The sequence below is a fragment of the Mobula hypostoma genome, chromosome 30 (assembly GCF_963921235.1).
Source record: "Mobula hypostoma chromosome 30, sMobHyp1.1, whole genome shotgun sequence".
Lineage (NCBI taxonomy): Eukaryota > Metazoa > Chordata > Chondrichthyes > Myliobatiformes > Myliobatidae > Mobula > Mobula hypostoma.
The window spans coordinates 17103853-17124924 of record NC_086126.1 but is presented as its reverse complement, the minus strand read 5'-3'; the positions used below and the strand labels follow the sequence as shown (position 1 = coordinate 17124924).

General features: G+C 53.3%; 1 protein-coding gene across 2 annotated transcripts; it reads left to right on the top strand.

Moving 5' to 3' along the window:
- Positions 1–5061: 5061 nt before the first annotated feature.
- On the top strand, positions 5062–20135 carry LOC134339617 (cathepsin L-like). 2 transcript variants are annotated; one of them, XM_063036292.1, is made up of 9 exons: positions 5062–5464; positions 6009–6122; positions 8224–8387; positions 11946–12042; positions 12138–12218; positions 14269–14388; positions 14982–15046; positions 17236–17294; positions 19275–20135. In XM_063036292.1, exons 2-8 carry the CDS (start codon positions 6044–6046, stop codon positions 17260–17262), a joined length of 633 nt encoding a protein of 210 aa, XP_062892362.1. In that variant the 5' UTR covers positions 5062–5464; positions 6009–6043; the 3' UTR covers positions 17263–17294; positions 19275–20135. The 2 variants fall into 2 exon arrangements, with proteins under 2 accessions (XP_062892362.1, XP_062892364.1); XM_063036294.1 differs by lacking the exon at positions 5062–5464 and having other exon boundaries at positions 6007–6129.
- The last annotated feature ends 937 nt before the right edge of the window (positions 20136–21072 follow it).

The window sequence follows — 21072 nt, the reverse complement described above, 5'->3', positions numbered from 1 at the left end:
TAGCCTGTCCAATCCCTTTAGGATCTTATACGTTTCAATCAGATCCCCCCCTCAATCTTCTAAATTCCAATGAGTACAAGCCCAGTTCATCCAGTCTTTCTTCATATGAAAGTCCTGCCATCCCAGGAATCAATCTGGTGAACCTTCTTTGTACTCCCTCTATGGCAAGGATGTCTTTCCTCAGATTAGGGGACCAAAACTGCACACAATACTCCAGGTGTGGTCTCACCAAGGCCTTGTACAACTGCAGTAGTACCTCCCTGCTCCTGTACTCGAATCCTCTCGCTATAAGTGCCAGCATGCCATTCACCTTTTTCACCGCCTGCTGTACCTGCATGCCCACTTTCAATGACTGGTGTATAATGACACCCAGGTCTCGTTGCACCTCCCCAGGATGCACCAGTTCCTTCTGCTACAGAATCCTGGTAGACAACACCCCTTCCTACCCTGGAGAAACCAGCGAATGAACCTTGACTTCAATGCATTTTAAACTTGTGTTACTGATAGCACGTTGTGTTTCAAGGTTCATGTGGAATTCCACTGTGAGAAATCACTTCTGTGCCACCCGCGAAGAATCGCCACTTTCCGGCCTCAGCTTGACCGTAGGAGTCTTATCATTGAGTTCCCCCGACACCCAGGACCTGCTACCATCAAAGGGGAGGTGCAAGAACCTGAAGGCTCACCCTCAGCTTCTTCCCCTCCACCATTCCGATTTCTGAATTTACAACCAACCCACGAACACTTCCTCAATTTTTTTGCTCCTTTTTTGCACTGCTTATTAACTTTTAAAAATATAATTCTTATTATAATTTATTGTGTATTTTAGGTATACCACTGACCTGCAGCCTCAAAAACAACAGATTTGATGATATTTGTCAACAATAATAGGCTTAATTCTGATGGTCAAGTCCTCTTCCCGCTCCCCTCACACCGCACTTCATTCCTCTCCAGAGTGCAGAGGAGCAGAGAGATTTTGGGGCCAACCAACCCCTCAAAGTTACCGTGCAAGTTGATAGGGTGGTGACGAAGGCGTATGGGGTGTTGGCCTTCATTAGTCAGGGATTGAGTTCGAGAGCCATGAGGTTAAGTTGCAGGTCTATGAAAGCCTGGTTAGACCACACCTGGAATATTCTGTTCAGTTCTAGTCACGTCTTATAGGAAGGATGTGGAAGCTTTAGAGAATGTGCAGAGGAGGTTTACCACGATGCTGCCTGGATTAGAGAGGGTGCAGCAGAGATTCACCAGGATGCTGCCTGGATTAGAGGGAGTGCAGAGGAGATTTACCAAGATGCTGCCTGGATTAGAGAGGGTGCAGAGGAGATTTACCAAGATGCTGCCTGGATTAGAGAGGGTGCAGAGGAGATTTACCAGGACGCTGCCTGCATTAGAGAGGGTACAAAGGAGATTTACCAGGGCGCTGCCTGGATTAGAGAGCGTGCAGAGGAGATTTACCAGGACGCTTCCTGGATTAGAGAGGGTACAGAGGAGATTTACCAGGACGCTGCCTGGATTACAGAGGGTGCAGAGGAGATTTACCAGGACGCTGCCTGGATTAGAGAGGGTGCAGAGGAGATTTACCAGGATGCTGCCTGAGTGAGTTCTAAGGAAAGATTGAATAGGTTAGGAATGAAGTCTTTAGAATGTAGAAGATTGAGAGGAGATTTGATGGAGGCATACAAAATTACAAGGAGTACAGGGAGACTATCTGGAAGCAGGCTTTTTCCACAGAGATTGGGTGGGACCACATCCAGAGTTCATGGGTTAAGGGAGAAAGGTGAAAAGTTTAAGGGGAACGTGAGGGAAACTTCTTCACTCAGAGGGTGGTGAGAGTGTGGAATGAGCTGCCAGCACAAGTGGTGCATGTGAGCTCGATTTCAATGTTTAAGAGAAGTTTGAGAAGTTTGGACAGGTACGTGGATGGGAGGGTTGTGGAGGGTTGAGGTCCCGGTGAAGAAGGTAGGTTAAGTGGTTTCAGCATAGACTAGATGGGCCGAAGGGCCTGCTGTTGTGCTATAGTTTTCTATGACTTTTTTTGTTGCGCAGTGAGGAGGGATTTGGGGTGGGGGTGGTTGATAATTGTGCTGCTGTTCTTTTTTTTCTTGGGTTTGTGACTATCTGGAGAAGGAGAATTTCAGAGTTGTATACTCTGATAATAAAGGAAACTATAATCTTTGACTCTATGACTTGATAAAGGTGTACAAGATGTTAAGAGGCATCGATCGAGTGGACAGCCAGCACTCTATTCCCATGTAGGCAATGGCTAATATGAGGGACATAATTTTGAGGTGATTGGAGGAAAGTATGAGGCGGGGGGAATGTCAGAGATAAATTCTTTGCACAAATAGGTGTGGATGGTGGTAGAGGCAAATACATTAGGGACAAGTGGCAAGTAACTTTTGAGCTTCACAAGTGCCAGGCAACAACCATCTCCAACAAGAGAGGGCAAAGTCTTGGGTACATATATATTGCTAGGGTGCCTAGGAGTTTTACACAGTGCTGTATTTGTCAACGTGGAGCAGAGAGCGAGTTTGTGAATCTGGCGGGAGCAAAACATGTGAGAGTGGAGCACCATGGGAGGGGTGAGGGACAGGTGGCAGAGAAGGAGTGTCAGGGGTGGGTACAGACACACCCAGCCCTGAGACACCAGGCAAGGTCATTTGATTGTAAACAATTAGTTTATCGATTGTTACAGAATGTCTCTCTGGTGCTTCCCGCTCCCTCCGCTCTCCCTTCCCCTTTTCCCAACCATGATTGCCCTCTCCCTGCCCCATTCCCACTCTCAGTCCACAATAGAGACCCAGATCAGAATCAGGTTTATCATCACTCACACGTCACTTTCCTTGTGGCAGCAGAACAGTGTGATATGTAAAATGACTACATGACTCTGGGAAAGTCTCAGGCACGCCAGCTGCAGTGCATGTATGTGCCTGTACTTGTACCACGGAGGGCGTCCTGGCCAGTTGCCTCACAGCCTGACGCGGAGGCTCCAGTGCACCGGATCACAAGAGGCCGCGTCAGCCAGTCCCGTCACAGCCACAACCCTCCCCAGCACCGAGGACGCCCTCGAGAGACGGTGCCTCCGGAAGATGCCATCCAAGCACATCGAAACCGTGGAACGTGTCATTTCCTCAATGGCCCGAGGACGTGCTAGGGGGTGGGGAGGGGGCCACGCTTCTGGTGCCAACGCGCCATGCCCACGACTCGCGCGCCCTGACCCGTACGGCTTTGGAGAGCGGGAGGGAGGAAACGGGGCGCGCTCACGCGGAGAAGGCACGAATTCCTCACTGCAAGCGCGTAATAGGCTCCCGAATACAAGAAGGACTCCTGACCTCACAATCTACCTCAGCACGGTCCTGCACCTTCTCTGTAGCCGTGACTCCCTGCCTCAGTACGCTGTGATCAGGATGCAGGGCAACTTTTTCACTATACCTCAGTGTGTGTGACACAAGCTCAAAAAGGGACTAGTCTGACGGGAGGGGCAGAGGATGTCGATCTCCCTCTCAGTCACTCACCGTCTCCCCCACCCACATCCCGCCCCACCCACCTTTGTCCAGTGAGACTTGCTATTAATGCTGAGGGAGCTCTGCACTGTGGGATGGGTGGTGAGGGATCTCTGCATTGTGGAGGGGTGGTGAGGGATCTCTGCGCTGTGGGGGGGGGTTGTGAGGGATCTCCGCATTGTGGGGGGTGGCGAGGGATCTCAGCGCTGTGGGGGGTGGTGACGAGGGATTTCCGTGCTGTGGGACGTGGTGGTGAGGGATCTCTGTACTGAGGGAGGGGTGAGGGATCTCCGTGCTGTGGGGGGTGGTGAGGGATCTCTGCATTGTGGGACGGGGTGTTGAGTGATCTCCGTGCTGTGGGAGAGTGCTGAGGGATTTCTGCACTGTGGGAGGGGGAGGGGGTGCACCCGTGCCATTAACTGGGCCACGCACGGGTTCCACCTCCCCACTAAAACGTTCCTGTGCTCCCCCACACATGGCACACTCCCGCTCCCTCCGTACTGACGAGGGAGGGACCGCTCCGTGTGGTGAGTCAAGGACCCTCGGGAGATGAGGGAGCGACCCCGGTGAGTGGAGTAAACGGAGGGAACAGCCGCAGTTTTCACTGACCATTCCTCCGCACCGCACCCACCTCACCCCCGACTCCACGTCCTGCTCTGTTGTTCGGTATCGGGTGCGGATATCGCAATGTCCCGGCTCCTCGTTGCCTGCCTGGTGGCGACGCAGCTCGTCCCGTCATGGTGCTCCTCCCCGGTGGATCTGCCAGAAGATGAGGAGGACGAGGCGATGGTGAGTGAGGGAGCGCCGAGGCGCGCTGACCATGAGGTCCCTTCGGCCGTTTCGTAGCGGAACGTCGGGACCCTGGGGGACCCGCTCGCCTACGACCCGGGACACCAGGCAGCCGAGGCGGCTGCTGAACAGCGGTGGTGCTGGAGAGTCTCACCGCTGCGGGGTCTCGGAGGGGACAGGCCATTCGGCCCAACCAGTCGCTGCCGACCACCGTGCCCGCCCTGCGTTCGGTACTAGCCCATCACGGTCCCTCCCGAATGTGGACGGATGGAGCTGCCCTGGGAATAATCCGGCTCACCCTTACTTCACCCGGCCTCTCGTCCCATGCATTCAGCACCCGCTGGGTGCAGAATTTACCGCTCAGATTCCTGCTCAGCCTTTCACCACTCAACCTAATCCTCTGCCCCCCTGTTGCAGAGACCCCCCCCCCCCACATCCAACAGCACCGCCCATTCCTCTCGGTTCCTCTTCATCCCGTTTCAAACTCTGCGTCCGTCTTCCCTCCCTTCACCCAACACAACCACTCATCCCCCACCGTCCACACGCACTCACTTCAACTCCACACTCACTCCCTCCGTTCCCTCCCCCAACACTTCCTGTCCTCACCCCATCCGGCCTCCCTCCCTCGCCACTGCTCCGCCTCCCTTTCCCTTCCCCTCACTGCCCTCCCTCGCCCTCGAACTCACTCCCCTACCGCCTTTCCCCTCACTGCCCTGTATTTTCCTTTCGCTCCCCACTCCATCCCCATCCCTCTCCCTCTCCATCCCCATCCTCTCCCCCTACAACCCCCTCCACCACTCCTCTCGCCCCTCCCCTCTAAACCGCCTCCCCTCCATTCCTCTTCACTCCCGTATTCTCCACAGTTTCATCCCCCTGCACTGTCTCAACCACCACGGCCACTTCCACACTGTCCCCTTCCCCTCTACCGCACCTTCACTAACCCCGTCCCCCTCCACACCCTCCACACCAAGGATGTGTCCGTACCGGGGAGAGGGCGGGCGGCGGCGGCCCTCACTGCTCAGGGCTGGGATGGCCTTCTCAGAGGTTCCCAGCGACACGGACTGAGGGAAGGAGATTCCCGACTAACGGCAACTTCTTCCGTCCCCAGTTCCAAATGCGGTCCGATTTCGAGGAGTTCAAAGTGGCTTACAACAGGAGTTAAGACTGAGAGGAAGGTAAGGGGACCCGGACCCGTTCTGTCCCGGGAAGGGATGGGGAGCAGGGGGTTGGGCAAAGGGAGTGGGGAGGGAGGGAGAGAGGGGTGTAGGAACAGAGGGTTCTATTGGGCACCAACAACCCCTTCTACACCCTCCCCTACTCCTTCTTTCTCTGTCCTGCTCTCTCTTACACATTCACCCTCTCCTCCTCGTCCCACACTCATTCTCTCCCCTCTCACCTTCTCTCTCTCCCCCCACACACACTTTACATCTCTCTGTCACCTCTTTGTCTCTCTTCCCTTCTCCCTTCCCCTCTCTGTCACACACTCGTCCCCCAGCTCCAAAACTGTCTCTGCTCGCACACTTTCTCTCTCTCTCTCTCTCTGAACTCTCACATTCATTCCTGCCCCTTCGCTCCCCTCACACACTTTCCCTGCTCTCTCCTCACACACTTCCTCAAATCTCCCTTCTCTGGCTCTCTTCAACTCTTTCACACTCTCATTCTCCCCTCTTCTTCTCTCTCTCCCCTCTCGCTCCTTACACACTCCCTCTCTCTCGGCAGAAGAGAATCGCCGTTTCCAGATCTTCGTGGAGAACATGAAGAAAGCTGAGCAGATGGAAGACGACGACAGAGGAACGGCCGAGCACGGAGTCACCGAATTCAGTGACATGACAGGTACCGGGTGCGTGGAGTGACAACAAACCCCCCACCCACCGGTTCGGCTCTGGGAGAGTTCGGTCCAGACTCTCTATTCTAAAAGTCCTGTTGTGCAGGGTGAATCTGGGAGCTGCCCTTTGGGCCATTAACTCTATGCTGACCATTAACCTCGATTTACACCAATTGCATTTTATTCCCCCTTCCAGCCCACCCCATCCCGTTGGGGTTGGGGAATTTACAGTGAGTAATTTACACACATGCACACAAAGCCGGAGGCTGGGATCGAACCCGCGTCTCTGGGTCACTGAGGCAGCAGCTCTGCCCCCTGCGCAACCATCTGACCCTCACAAAGGAACTTGGTTCTGCAATATTTCCTGTGCTTCCGTTCCCTCAGACGCTGTCTGACCAGCTGAGAGTTTCCAGAATTTTCTGTTTTCATCGGAGAGGGTGCAGCAGAAGCGCTGACAGGATTAGAGAGTATTATCATCTTATTAGAGCGTCCTGTTCGAAGGATACACGTGTCAAGTTGTAGAGAGAACGTCTTTAACATGAGAAAACCTGTGGATGCTGGAAATCTGAGCAACACACACACACAGACACACACACACACACACACACACACACACACACACACACACACTCACACACAGAACGGTGGAGGAACTCAGCAGGTCAGGCAGCATTTATGGAGAAGAGTGCACAGTCTGACACTCTTCATCAGGACTGGGAAAAACAGAGTCAGAGTAAGAAGGTGGGAGGAGAGAGGTGAAACCAGGAGAGGGCGAACGGTGAAGTAAAGAGCTGGGAAGGTGATGCGATAGGAGAGGAGAGGACAGGGAAGAGAGAGAAGGAGGGGGGGCAGCAGAGGGAGGCGATGGGCAGGTGAGGAGATGTGTTGAGAGAGGAAAGTGGGGAAGGGCGGGGTGCAATTCCCCGACGTTTGGGAAATCGATGTTCGTGACATCAGGTTCAAGACTGGGGCATCGTTGAGATGGGGGTGAGGGGAGATGTGAGGGCAGAGAAGGGGCGGTGTGGGAAGCGGCATTTAGACACGCAAGGAAGGGAGGGATGTGGATCCCCGGGCAGGCGGATAAAGAGGGTTAAACTCGGCAGCAACAAGACGCAGTGCAGGGTCTCTCCCCGTGCTGTGCTCTGCTCTCTCCTACTGAACTGAGAGGTGAGCAGTTCAGGCAGGGACACGCGGGGAAGCTGCGACGCTCCACGGGCCAGGGGTCCCCGAGGCCTGCTCTGGGCAGCGGATACGAGAGGCCAAGTGGGAGTCACCTGTTCGCTCAGAGACCGACCGTCCTGACCAAGGAGCAGCTCACAGGCACAATGTTGAGTACAACCCTTTACAGCAGTGGGAATGTGAGAACGGGGTTCCACCCCCGCCACTGTTGGTAACGAGTTGGTACACCTTCCCCGTGACTGCAGGGGTTTCTTCGGAGTGGGTGGGGGGGGGCTCTGGTCTCCTCCCACAGTCTGAAGATGATTGGTTGGGGTTAGTAGGTTGGGGAATTACTGCATTAGCAAGCAGAGCTGATCTCTTTAAAATCTGTCCAGGATGGACCTTGAAGCAATCAGGACTTTAAAAGGGTCTAGATATGGCCCAGTCTCCCCGGGGCCCTGGGCCAAGAGACACAGAGGGGTTCTGGGGCTGGCACAAAGCAATGGGCCAAGTGGCCTCCCTTGGCCAAGACGTGGCGCAACAGCGCGGCGGAGACCGGGAGGGGACCAATCCCTGTCGCTGCCAGTGAAGGCGTGGGACGTCTCTGACTATACTCTCACGGTCTAGAGGCGTACTGCTTTTGGGTTAGAGAGTTGGTGGTGACACGGTCGGCTGCCCCCAACGCAAACCCGCTGATCTAATTGGATGCAAACGAATCACAGAGCATCTGAGTCTTCATGTGACAAACACGTCCCATCTTCATCTCCGACAAGAGGACAGGCTCAGTCTGAAACAACCCGATCCCATCAAAACAAGCCCCCACGTCCCAAGCTCAGCGTCCCCGATCCCTCTGAACTTGAATTCTGGTCGTTATACCCTCCCCGAGCTGACCCCAGCCCATCGTGCCTGGGCAGAAACGGTCGGTAATTGTCTTCCTTCCCCTCTCCTCAGACGAAGAATTCGAGCAGTTCTACCTCAACCCGTTGATGATGAACGACACCTCCTGGATGCAGGAGATGGGGAAGATGCCGGTGTCCGAACCGATCGCGGACTGTCGGATTCGTCGGCGAATAGACTGGAGAAGTTACGGTGCGGTAACGTCAGTCAAAAATCAGGTACGTCCCTACCAGGACGGGCCAAGTCTCTACTTGATCAGATGTCCCTGGAGGAGAGACCGCAGGAGGGAGAGGATGGCGATGAGACGGGTGTGGACAGCACCTCACAGTCCAGGGTCTGTATGGGTCAGACACAGAATGAAGCTCCCTCCACACCATCCCATCACACACTCCCGAGGTCAGACACAGAGTGAAGCTCCCTCTACGCTGTCCCATCACACACTGCCAGGGTCAGACACAGAGTGAATCTCCCTCCACACCGTCCCATCACAGAATCTCGTGGTCAGACACAGACTGAATCTCCCTCCACACCGTCCCATCACAGACTCCCGGGGTCAGACAGAGAGTGAATCTCCCTCTACACCGTCCCATCATACACTCCCGGGGTCAGACACAGAGTGAATCTCCCTCCACACCGTCCCATCACACACTGCCGGGGTCAGACACAGAGTGAAGCCCCCTCCACACCGTCCCATCACACACTCCCGGGGTCAGAAACAGAGTGAAGCTCCCTCCACACCGTCCCATCACACACTCCCGGGGTCATAAACAGAGTGAAGCTCCCTCCACACCGTCCCATCACACACTCCCGGGGTCAGACACAGAGTGAATCTCCCTCCACACCATCCCATCACATATTCCCGGGGTCAGACACAGAGTGAAGCTCTCTGCACACTGTCCCATCACACACTCCCGGGGTCAGACACAGAGTGAAGACACCTCCACACCGTCCCATCAAACACTCCCGGGGTCAGACACAGCGTGAAGCTCCCTCCACACCGTCCTATCACACACTCCCGGGGTCAGAAACAGAGTGAAGCTCCCTCCACACCGTCCCATCACATACTCCCGGGGTCAGACACTCTCTGGTTCTTCTGCAGGGTCCTTCAGCCAGAGATCAACCCTGAGCAGAGGTGCAGGATCCTGCTGCCTGGAGCAACAAGTGGCTTCTCGGCAAGGCCAGGGGTAAACAGACCAGGAGTTTGATTGGCCTTCCCTCCCTAACCACACACCTCCGCACTATCTGTCCAACCAACACATCCTCCTTGCCAAAATTAGTATTACTACCAACCCTGAATAAATTTCCTTTCCAACATAAAAAAGTTGAAAAATGTTTGATAACTCAGAGTCTCCACTAGGCAGAGTTCAGAGGAAAGGGTGGACAGGGGGAAGAGTCGGTGGGGACGGGGAGACTCATTGAAAGAGAGCCAATATTGAAAGGTCAAGATAGAGTGGATGTATCCTATGGTCGGGGAGCCTAAGACCATAGGGCACAGATAGAGTGGATGTGGTGTGTGATGTTTCATATAGTGGGGGAGTCCAGGACCAGAGGGCACAGGTAGAGTGGATGTGGAGAGGATGTTTCCTGCAGTGGGGGAGTCTAGGACCAGAGGACATAGTTAGAGTGGATGTGAAGAGGATGTTTCCTGTAGTGGGGGAGTCTGGGACCAGAGAAGACAGTAGAGTGGATGTGGAGAAGATGTTTCCTATAGTGGGGGAGTCGAGGACCAGAGGACACAGACAGAGTGGATGTGGAGAGGATGTTTCCTGCAGTGGGGGAGTCTAGGACCAGAGGACACAGATAGAGTGGATGTGGAGAGGATGTTTCCTGTAGTGGGGGAGTCTGGGACCAGAGGACACAGTAGAGTGGATGTGGAGTGGATGTTTCCTATAGTGGGGGAGACGGGGACCAGAAGACACAGATAGAGTGGATGTGGAGAGGATGTTTCCTGTAGTGGGGGAGTTTAGGACCAGAGGACACTGATACAGTGGAGGTGGAGAGGATGTTTCCTATAGTGGGGGAGTCTAAGACCAGCTGACACAGATAGAGTGGATGTGGCGTGGATGTTTCCTATGGTGGGGGAGTCTAGGATCAGAGGGCACACATAGAGTGGATGTGGAGAGGATGTTTCCTACAGTGGGGGAGTCTAGGACCGGAGGACACAGGTGGAGTGGATGTGGAGAGGATGTTTCCTATAGTGGGGGAGTCTAGGACCAGAGGACACAGATAGAGTGGATGTGGAGAGGATGTTTCCTGTAGTGGGTGAGTCTGGGAGCAGAGGACACAGATAGAGTGGATGTGGAGAGGATGTTTCCTGTCGTGAGGGTCTTTTTTTATTTTGAGGACGATTCAAGAGTCGGGATCGAAGCTGTCCTGGACTCTGTTGTTTCGTGCTGCCTCACAGTTTTACCCTCTGTCCGACGTACGGGGGGAGAAAAGGGAAGGAGTGAAGTGTGTGTGGGGGCGGGGTGGGGGTGAGGGTTGTGGAGTAGCTGGTCGTTGATTATGTTAGCTTCCTTTCTGAGTGCAGGCTGGGCTGGGTACAGATTTTGATATACCAGGCTGGGCTGGGTACAGATGTTGCCTACCTGGATGGGATGGGTACAGATGTTGCCGTACCAGGCTGGGATGGGTACAGATGTTGCCATACCTGTCTAGGATGGGTACAGATTTTGCCGTACCAGGCTGGGATGGGTACAGATGTTGCCCTACCAGGCTGGGATGGGTACAGATGTTGCCCTACCAGTCTGGGATGGGTACAGATTTTGATATACTTGGCTGGACTGGGTACAGATTTTGCCGTACCAGGCTGTGATGGGTACAGATTTTGCCGTACCCGGCTGGGATGGGTCCAGACTGTGCCGTACCAGGCTGGGATAGGTACAGATGTTGCTGTATCAGTCTGGGATGGGTACAGATTTTGATATACCAGGTTGGGAAGGGTACAGATTTTGATATACCAGGCTGGGCTGGGTACAGATTTTGCCGCACCAGGTTGGGATGGGTACAGATGTTGCCGTACCATGCTGGGTTGGGTACAGATTTTGCCGTACCAGGCTGGGATGGGTACAGATTTTGATATACCAGGCTGGCCTGGGTACAGATTTTGCCGTACCAGGCTGGGATGGGTATAGATTTTGCAGTACCAGGCTGGGATGGGTACAGATTTTGATATACCAGGTTGGGAAGGCTACAGATTTGATATACAAGGCTTGGCTGGGTACAGATTTTGCCGCACCAAGCTGGGATGGATACAGATTTTGATATATCAGGCTGGGCTGGGTACAGATGTTGCCGTACCAGGCTGGGATAGGTACGGATGTTACCGTACCAGTCTGCGATAGGTACAGGTGTTGCTGTACCAGGCTTGGATGGCTGCAGGTTTTGATATACCTGGCTGGGCTGTGTACCGATTTTGCTGTACCAGGCTCGGATGGATACAGATAGCAATGGGAGATGAGTCAGGTCAAGCTGGGGGTAAGAGACAGCAGAATAAATCAGCCATGATGGAATGGAGCAGCAGACCTGATGAGATGAATGGCCTAATTCTGCTGCTATGTCTTTATGCGGGCCTTGCAGACTGTTCCCAGACAAGAGATCACAGGGCTTTGTAGTAAAACAGTCACAATGCAGAATACAGCGTAACAGTGCCGTGCGGGAAGACGAGTTCTGGAGAGGAAGAGGGGACTGAGGGATGGAGGAGGGTAACAGCGAGGGGAATGTGGTGAGAGAGACAAACTGAAGCAGGCCACCGGGCTCTCTCTCTGTCCCTGCAGGATCAGTGTGGCGCCTGCTGGGCCTTCGCAACCATCGCCAACGTGGAGTCCATGTGGTTCCTCAAGACCAAGCGACTGATCAGCATGTCGGAGCAAGGTAATGACCCGCGCCCTCCCCCACCGTCCCGGGACACACTCCACAGCACCGCTGCCTTCGCTGTAACCGAAGTCTCCTCTCATTGATGTCCGCAGAGCTCCTGGATTGTGACCACTTTGACGGAACCTGTAAAGGTGGCTTCCCCGACAACGCCTTCAGAAGCATTATGAAACTGGGTAAGTGAGCTGTCCGATAACCCTCCTGGCGTGCGAGGACTGACCTATAGCAGGGATAGACCGCTTAGCAAGGGCGTCGCAAGCTTCCCACTCTGCAGAGGATGATAGATTCGGGACCAGGTCCACCAGTGAAGCTGAGGACCTTGAAATGACTTCATTACTTAAATCCTTCATACACACCAGGAGTAAAAATCTCTCCGTTACATTCAAACGGGCATTGTGCAATCTATAATAATTCTAATGCACCACGGGACCGTCAATATAGCAGAGAAATACAGTTGTGTCAGCATGAACTCAGCAGTCTGATGGCCTGGTGGAAGAAGTTGAATAAGAAAAGAGAAATTGCTCCAAACTGACCAATGCTCCATATGCCCTCTTAACCACAGAGTCAACCTGCACGGCAGCTTTGAGTATCCTATGCACTCGGACCCCAAGATGCTTCTGATCCTCCACACTGCCAAGAGTCTTACCATTAATACTATATTCTGCCATCATATTTGACCTACCAAACTGAACCACCTCACACTTATATGGGTTGAACTCCATCTGCCACTTCTCAGCCCCGTTTTGCATCCTATCGATGTCCCGCTGTGACCTCTGACAGCCCTCCACACCATCCACACCATCCACAACACCCCCAACCTCTGTGTCATCAGCAAATTTACTAACCCAAATCTCTACTTCCTCACCCAGGTCATTTGTAAAAATCACAGACAGAAGATGTCCCAGAACATTTGAGTGCATCAGTAACCCAAAACCATATCCAGGCCCATTCAATTATCCTATCTATATCCCTTCACGAGCTCTCACTGCACTGATATCAGGTCTCAAGCGTGACATGTTGACTCAGTCTCTCTCTCCCTCTCACCCTCTCCTGCCTGACCTGTGGAAAGTTTCCATTTCTTCTCCACAAGATGGGAGGGTGGATTGTTGCATTGGATGGGAGGGAACGGGGCGTTTCTGGTATGGAGGACATGGGGGATAACTTTTGTTCAGCCGGAGACCGGTCCAGACCAGCCTAGGGACAGAACTTGAGTCGATCAAGATGGACGAGGTGTTCACTCTGATTTATAGAGCTTTGGATAACGGTGAGAGATGGAGGCCATTCTTCCTTTCCAACCTGTTCCTCTGCTCAATGCATTGGCTGATTCATTACCTCCCTTACACTCTCGGTCTCACTTCACACATCTTGCCTTCTCAAAGCGGATCCAGAGTAAAATCCACTCTCCGATATTCTGCAAATCTGGATGACTTGACATCTGGTTCATTTAGTAATATTTCCCTCGCTCCCTTTAATCCCACCGGGACAACGTCTCCCGCTCGCTTAATCCCATTGGGACCCGTCCTCGCTCGCATTAATCCCACCGGGACCCCATCTCCCACTGCCTTTAATCCCACCAGGACCTGGTCTCCCACTTCCTTTAATCGGACCGGGACCCCGTATCCTGCTCACATTAATCCCACCGGGTCCCCGACTCCCGCTCGAATTAATCTCTGTGGGACCCCGTTTCCCGCTCGCATTAATCCCACCGGGACCCCGTCTCCCGCTCAAATTAATTTCTATGGGACCCCGTCTCCCGCTCGCATTAATCCCACCGGGTCCCGTCTCCCACTCCCTTTAATCCCACCGGGCCCCTCTCTCCCGCTCTCTTCAATCCTATGCCCCCCCCCCCGCTCCTTTTAATCCCACAGGGACCCCATTTTCCACTCCTTTATAACTCACCTTAACCCTGTCTCCCGCTCTCTTTAAACTTTAGTCTCTCCTACCCCCCACCCCCCACCCCCCACTCCGCTCCCGTTAATCTCAATGCGATCCCGTCTCCCACCAGCTTAATCTCACCCGGGAACCCACTTCTCCCTGAGTAAGGAGAGTCGACCTACTCCGTTTGGAGTCTGGGACGTTCTGAATGCTGAGGGGTGTTGCTGTCCGTAGGAGAGACTCGAAGGACAGGCACGCTGGGGCGGCGGGGTGTTCTACTTTCGGCCAATTGGTGGTGGATTCCCGGGGAGGACGGAAGACAGCGGAGATAATGCGGACCTTTGTTGACAGGGGGGATGATGTCTCAGAGGACCTATCCCTACCGGGCAGCGCAGTGCTACTGCAGGTTCCGGCGCAGTCTCGTCGTTGCCCGGGTCCAGACCTACAGGAACATCAGGCCTCATGAGCGCGGTGAGTCGCCACGGCAGCCCTGAGCGGTGCGTGGGGTGGTCAGTGCGGGCGGACACCACTCCCCCCTTCCCGGTTTACCACCCACCGAGACCATGCCAGGCGGTCTGCCCGCCTTCGGCGCTGGCAGCCGGAGAGGACCGGGCCCTAAGAATGGTGGCTGGGGTGGGCACCGTTTTATTGTGGGTGGTGAACCAGTTGAAACAGGGTGCCCAAGGAAGCTGAGGCAAACCCCTCACCGGTGGCTGGGAGGTTCCTGGGACCCTGACTGCCTGCGCTCCCTGTGACCGTGTGGATCTCCCGCCGGGTTCTCCGGCCACGTCCCACATCCCGGGGGTCCCTGGGTTAATTGCCTTGACCACCCCCCCCCCCCCACCCCCAGTGTGTGTGGGGCAGGAGTGGACAGGACAACTGGGTGGGGTTTGGAGATGGTGGGATATGGTTTGGGGTTTGCTGAGAGGGGCCATCGTCTTGCTGGGCGACAATGAGATGACGTATGGCATTCAGATGGACGGGGGAGGGGCGAGGGAGGGGATAGCTTTGGGGGGAATGGGCCGCACCGTTCCGTTTGTGACGCTTCCCTTTCTCTCCTGCAGAAATGAAGAGGTGGGTGGCCAACAGAGGACCAATCATCGTCATGATGAATGCGCGAGCACTGAAAGTAAGCCCCCCTCCTCCCGACCCGCCTCTGCCTTCTCCCGACTCGCCTCCGCCCGAACCCCTCCGCCTCCACCCGACCCGCCTCCGCCTTCTCCCGACCAGCCTCCGCTTTCTCCCGCCCGGTGGACCCTGCCTCCGCCCGACCCCCCTCCGCCTCCGCTTTCTCCCGCCCGCACACCGCTGCCTGGGAACGGCGTCGTTTCTTCCTCAGAAGCCGGTGCCGGTCTTTCGGTGTGGCACCCTGAGAAAGAGCTTGGGGTCAGCCCACTGATCACAGGCTCCTGTCGACGTGGCACCCCGCAGGCGCCTGCTCCGTACCGGCAGACTCTGGAGGATAACACCCACCCTGAAATATCTCTTCAGACCTTCTCTCTCTCTCCCTCTCCCCCTCCCTCCCCATCCATCTCTCCCTACTGTCTTCCTCATCCCCTCATCCCTCACCCCCACTACCCCTCAACCACTCTCCCCCTCTCCCTCACAAACACCCCTCTCCAACTTCCCTTCCCTCTTGCCCCCTCCCCCTCTCCCTCTCCATCTTCTCCTCCCTCTCGCCCTCCTCCCCTCTCCCTCTGACCATCCTATCACCACGCTCTCCCCCTCACCCCCCTCTGACCCAGTTCTCTCTTCCCACCCCCCACCGCCTCGCTTTCCCTCCCCCCCCCCACCCAGACTCGCACGGCTCTGCCTCCGACGCATACTGCTGTAAACGTTTCTGATCGAAACCCTGACCAGTTTCAGTCTAAATTCTTCAACCGATCTCATTCCTAGGTCACCCACCCACCACATCCCGATGAGGTTCTGAGGAGATTCACCAGAACGATTCTGGGAATCAAAGGGTTAAAGTTCGAAGAGTGCTTGATAGCTCTGGATCCGTACTCACTGGAGTTTGGAAGAATGTGGGGTGGGGAATCTCACTGAAACCCATCAAATATTTGAAGGCCTTGATAGAGTGGATGTGGAGAGGATGTTTCCTGCAGTGGGGGAGTCCAGGATAAGAGTGAACAGATAGAGTGGATGTGGAGAGGATGTTTCCAATGATGGGGGAGTCTCGAACCAGACACCACAGCCTCAGAATAGAGGGACGTACATTTAGAACAGAGATGAGGATTTTCTGTAGCCAGAGTGTGGTGAATCTGTGCAATTCATTGGCACAGATGGCTATGGAGGCCAAGTCATTGGATGTGTTTAAAGCAGAGGTTGATAGTTTCTTGATTAGTCAGGACATGACGTGTTACGGGGAGAAGGCAGGCGAGTGGGTTTGTGAGGAATTGGATCAGCCACGATGGAATGGCAGAGCAATATCCCTCGCCGGACGGCTCAGTTCTGCTCCCATATCTAATGGCCGTCTGGTGTTCTGCGGACCAGTATCGGACTTTGGAAATGAATCGTTAATTTTCTCTCCTTTGCCCAGGGCTACAGGCGAGGCATCCTCCGTCCCAACTGGTTTTGGTGCCCCCCCCATCAGACTCAATCATGTGCTCCTGGTTGTGGGGTATGGAGTCGTGAGTTCCACACAAAAACAGTCCCTTCACCCCATTGAATCCATGCAAACCACTGCACCTAATCAACACTGGGAGAAAATCTCACTTATCTGCTGTTACCAGTACATCAATTAAAAGAAAATCAACCAAAATCTCTAAAATAGATGCAATTTTAAAGAAGAACATTAAGTTTCAGTATATCAGGTACTCCCCACCCACTCTTGCCCTTCGAGACTGGCACACTGTTCCGTAAATTTAGAACACAGAGCATTGAACTTTATGGCACAGTAGAAACCCTTCAGCCTGCAATGTTGTGCCAAACTTTTTTTTATCATCCGTGTGTCTGTCTATGAGTCACTTAAATGTCCCTAATGTATCTGTCTCTACACCACCCCTGGCAGGACGTTCCATACACACACCACTTACCCCCGATCACCTTAACTGATGCCCTGATCACATTCACCATCTTTATACAAATCTGCTTACACTCTCTCCAATATTCCCAGCAGTTCCCCAAAATGCTACCCGTCACCTCTACATCAAAGGCGCCGTCTGCAGTGATCGGCCTTCCCATTCACCCTGCATCTCCGACCTTCGCACTTGCTGTCAGCTCCCACTCCACGCTGGTGCTCGTCCCCAGGGGCAGTGTGTGCGGAGCGGCGGCGGATGCCGATGGGACGCTCACTTTACTCTTTTTTCTGTGTTTCAGAAAGGGGGTTGCCTTACTGGATCATGAAGAACAGATGGGGAAGAAACTGGGGCGAAAACGTAAGTGAGCTCAAGCGCGAGCAGAAAATTACCGCACGGTCTCTTGGCTCCGTACTATCCCCGCTGGTTTGGAAGAGGGGTTGTTAATCCACCCCCAACCCCCAAAATAGCAAACGCAGGCTCCTGTGGGTCTTCAATGCTCCGGGGCCTGTCCCCGGGGCTGTATAAACGTGGGAAGGGTTTCAAGCCACAAGTTCCAGACCCTCATTGCTCACTGAGTGAAAGAAATTTCTTGCTCCAGTCCACATCCCGCTCCGACCCGATCACTGCAGAGAGAGATGGACCCACCCTGGTACATCACAGTCACATCCCTCCCCACCGTCGGTCGTATCTACAGGAGGGGCTGTCTCAGGAAGGCAGCGTCCACCATCATAGACCCTGCCCCCCAGTCCGAGCATTGCCATCTTCTCGGACCTCCCACTGGGCAGGATGTACAGAAGCCTGAAGTCTCACAGCACCAGGTTCAGGAACGGCTACTTCCCTTCAACCATCCGGTTCTTGAACCGACCGACAAAACCCTAATCATTACCTCAGTGTAGCATCACACCTGCCTGTCCGCCAATCTTCCATCCATGCTAGAATATTTATTTTGGTACCATGGAAGCTTTGTTAAGCAGCCTTATGTGTAAAACCTTGTCAAAGGCCGTGTGAAACAACTTCCATCAATTCTCCTTTGTCTATCCTGCTCGTTATTTCCTCAACGAATTCCAACAGATTTGTCAGGCAAGAGTTTCCCGTGCTGACTTTTCCCTATTTTATCATGTGCCTCCAACAACCCCGAAACCTCATCCGTAACAATCGACTCCAACATCTTCCCAAGCACAGAGTTCAGATTAATGGGCCTACAATTCCCTTTCTACTACCTCTGTCCCTACTGGAAGAGCGGAGAGACATTTGCAATTTTCCAGCCTTCTGGTACCATTCCAGAATCTAGTAATTCTTGGAAGGTCATTAGTAATGCCTCCACAGTCTCTTCAGCCACCTCTTTCAGAACCCTGGGGTGTGCACCATTTGGTCCAGGTGAATTAACAACCTTCAGACCTTTCAGTTTCCCAAACACCTTCACCCGAGAAATTGCATTTTCTAGAAATTGCAAATTCTACGCGCCCCCCCCCCAACACTAAGAAATTTTTGGCTTTCTACAAGTGTCTTCCGCAGTGAAGACTGATACAAAATACTTATTGAGTTCATCTACCATTTCTTTGTCCCCCATCACGACCTCACCGGCATCATTTTTGCAGTGGTCCAATATCTATTCTCGTCCATCTTTTATGCCTTTTATGTCTGAAAAAACCTTAGGTATCATCTTTTAAATTGTGGGCTAGCTTACCTTCATATTTCATCTTTTCCTTCCTTGTGGCTTTTTATTTGCCTTCTGTTGGTTTTTAAAAGCTTCCCAATCCTCCAACCTTCCACTAATTTTTGCTCTATTATATGCCCTCTCTTTGATTTTATGTTGGCCATGACTTCCTTTGTCGGCCACTGTTGCATCACCCTCTCTCTAGATACTTCTTCATCTGTGAGCTGTACCTATCCTGCGTCTTCTAAGTTGCCCCCAGAACTCCAGCCATTGCAGTTCTGCCATCGTCCCTGCTAGTGTCTCCTTCCAATCAATTTCGGCCAGTTCCTCTCATGCTTCTGTAATTCCGTTTGCACCACTGTAAACCTGATTTTATTATCTTCTTCTCAATGGTCTCCTTTTGGAACAGAGACCATTCATCTGAAATCCTGATAAAGGGCGTCAGCTTGAAACATCAAACCGTTTATTCCTCTCAATAGTTGCTGCCTGACCTGCTGAGTTCCTTCAGCATTTTGTGTTGCTCCGGACTTCCAGCATCTGCAGAATCTCTTTTGTTTAAGATGACAGATTATCTGTATCTGTCACGTGTAGATCAATGCATACAGTGAAATGTGTCGTTTGTGACGTGCTAGTGGCAGGCCACAGGAACTTACCTCTCACTCCTTTCTACTCCTCGACAGGGATATTTCCGCATCTACCGGGGCGAGAACGCCTGCGGACTGAACCGTTTCCCCATGACTGCCATTGTGTAGTCGGCAGCTCTGAGGCGAACCACGGCCAATCCTGGGTGGTCCCAGGCGGTGTGTCGTCTGGAGGAAGACTCCAGTACCACAGCTTAGCAAACCTTTCTCGACAAGTGGGAGTGCCTTCCACCCCCCAACCCCGCCTTCCCATTCCCCATCTCACGTCTCCATTCCTCAATACTATTCCAGTGGCGGCCCCTGGTCACTCAGCCACACTGCCACACTGGCCAGTGCCCACTGCCCCTGCCAAACACGCCCACAAGCCCCACCACTCCGATTTGCAGTCCAATGCATGAGAGAGGCACCTGGGGTTGTCGGGAGACCCTGCCCAGATAGCCAGAGCTCTTGTATTGACCTCACACCAATCAGAGGCCCCAGGGCGACGGAGGGAGGTGATTGGACAATTACCACACCATCCATTGGGAACGATTGGTTCACTTGAATGGATCCATCTTGGGATAGGAGCGTTTCGTTGGAATGCCGGCTGGTTGGAAGGGGAGGAATCAAGGTGCCACTTCCCGTTGGTCCTTGGTATGGATGGATTCCCTCCGGCATCTTTTACTGGGAAGCGGGTGATCAATTAGATCATAAGACACTGTATTAGAATGAGACCATTCGGCCCATTGAGTCTGCTCCGCCGTTCAGACTTGGCTGTTTTATTCACTGGAAAAGTCTCCCTTGTGGGATGGTGGGGCTGGGATTGGCCCAAGTTCCCACCGTTTTCCCATTTGATTTGACGTTAATTGAACCCGGTCCTGCATTTTCTTTTGGCTTTTGCAAAGACTCAATAAAAATGTTCTGAAGCTTGGGTGTGAGTGGTTGTGTTTGGCTGCTAATCCCGTCTGTCCACCAAATGTTCCCATTCTCCACTACCCTCGCATTCAAGTTCCATTCTAAATATCTCTTAAATATCTTTAATGTATCTGTCTCTACACCACCACTGGCAGGACGTTCCACACACCCACCACTTACCTCCGATCACCTTAAATGTCCCTAATGTGTCTGTCTCTACACCACCACTGGCAGGACGTTCCACACACCCACCACTTACCTCCGATCACCTTAAATGTCCCTAATGTACCTGTCTCTACACCACCCCTGGCAGGACGTTCCACACACCCACCACTTACCCCCGATCACCTTAAATGTCCCTAATGTATCTGTCTCTACACCACCCCTGGCAGGACGTTCCACACACCCACCACTTACCTCCGATCACCTTAAACGTCCCTAATGTATCTGTCTCTACACCGCCCCTGGCAGGACGTTTCACACACCCACCACTTACCTCCGATCACCTTAAACGTCCCTAATGTATCTGTCTCTACACCGCCCCTGGCAGGACGTTTCACACACCCACCACTTACCTCCGATCACCTTAAATGTCCCTAAAGTATCTGTCTCTGCACCGCCCCTGGCAGGACGTTCACACACCCACCGCTTATATCTGATCACCTTAAATGTATTTGTCTCTGAACGAGAGAAACAACGCTTGGCCCCTCACTTCTTTGAAATGACCCCCTCAGCATCAGAATCAGGTTTAATATCACCAGAATAGAAGACCATAAGAATTACGGTCACTCAGCATCAGAATCAGGTTTCATATCACCAGAATAGAAGACCATAAGAATTACGATCAGAATTAGGCCATTTTGGCCCATCGAGTCTGCTCTGTCATTTCATCATGGCTGATCCATTTCACTCTCAGCCCCAATCTCCTGTCTCCTCCCTTCAC

Excerpts from the sequence above, each read along its gene's own strand:
- LOC134339617 (XM_063036292.1), top strand. The coding sequence starts at position 6,044 with ATGAAGAAAGCTGAGCAGATGGAAGACGACGACAGAGGAACGGCCGAG. Across the intron at positions 6,123-8,223 it reads CGAATTCAGTGACATGACAG|ACGAAGAATTCGAGCAGTTC; the intron begins GTACCGGGTGCG and ends CCCTCTCCTCAG. Across the intron at positions 8,388-11,945 it reads TAACGTCAGTCAAAAATCAG|GATCAGTGTGGCGCCTGCTG; the intron begins GTACGTCCCTAC and ends CTGTCCCTGCAG.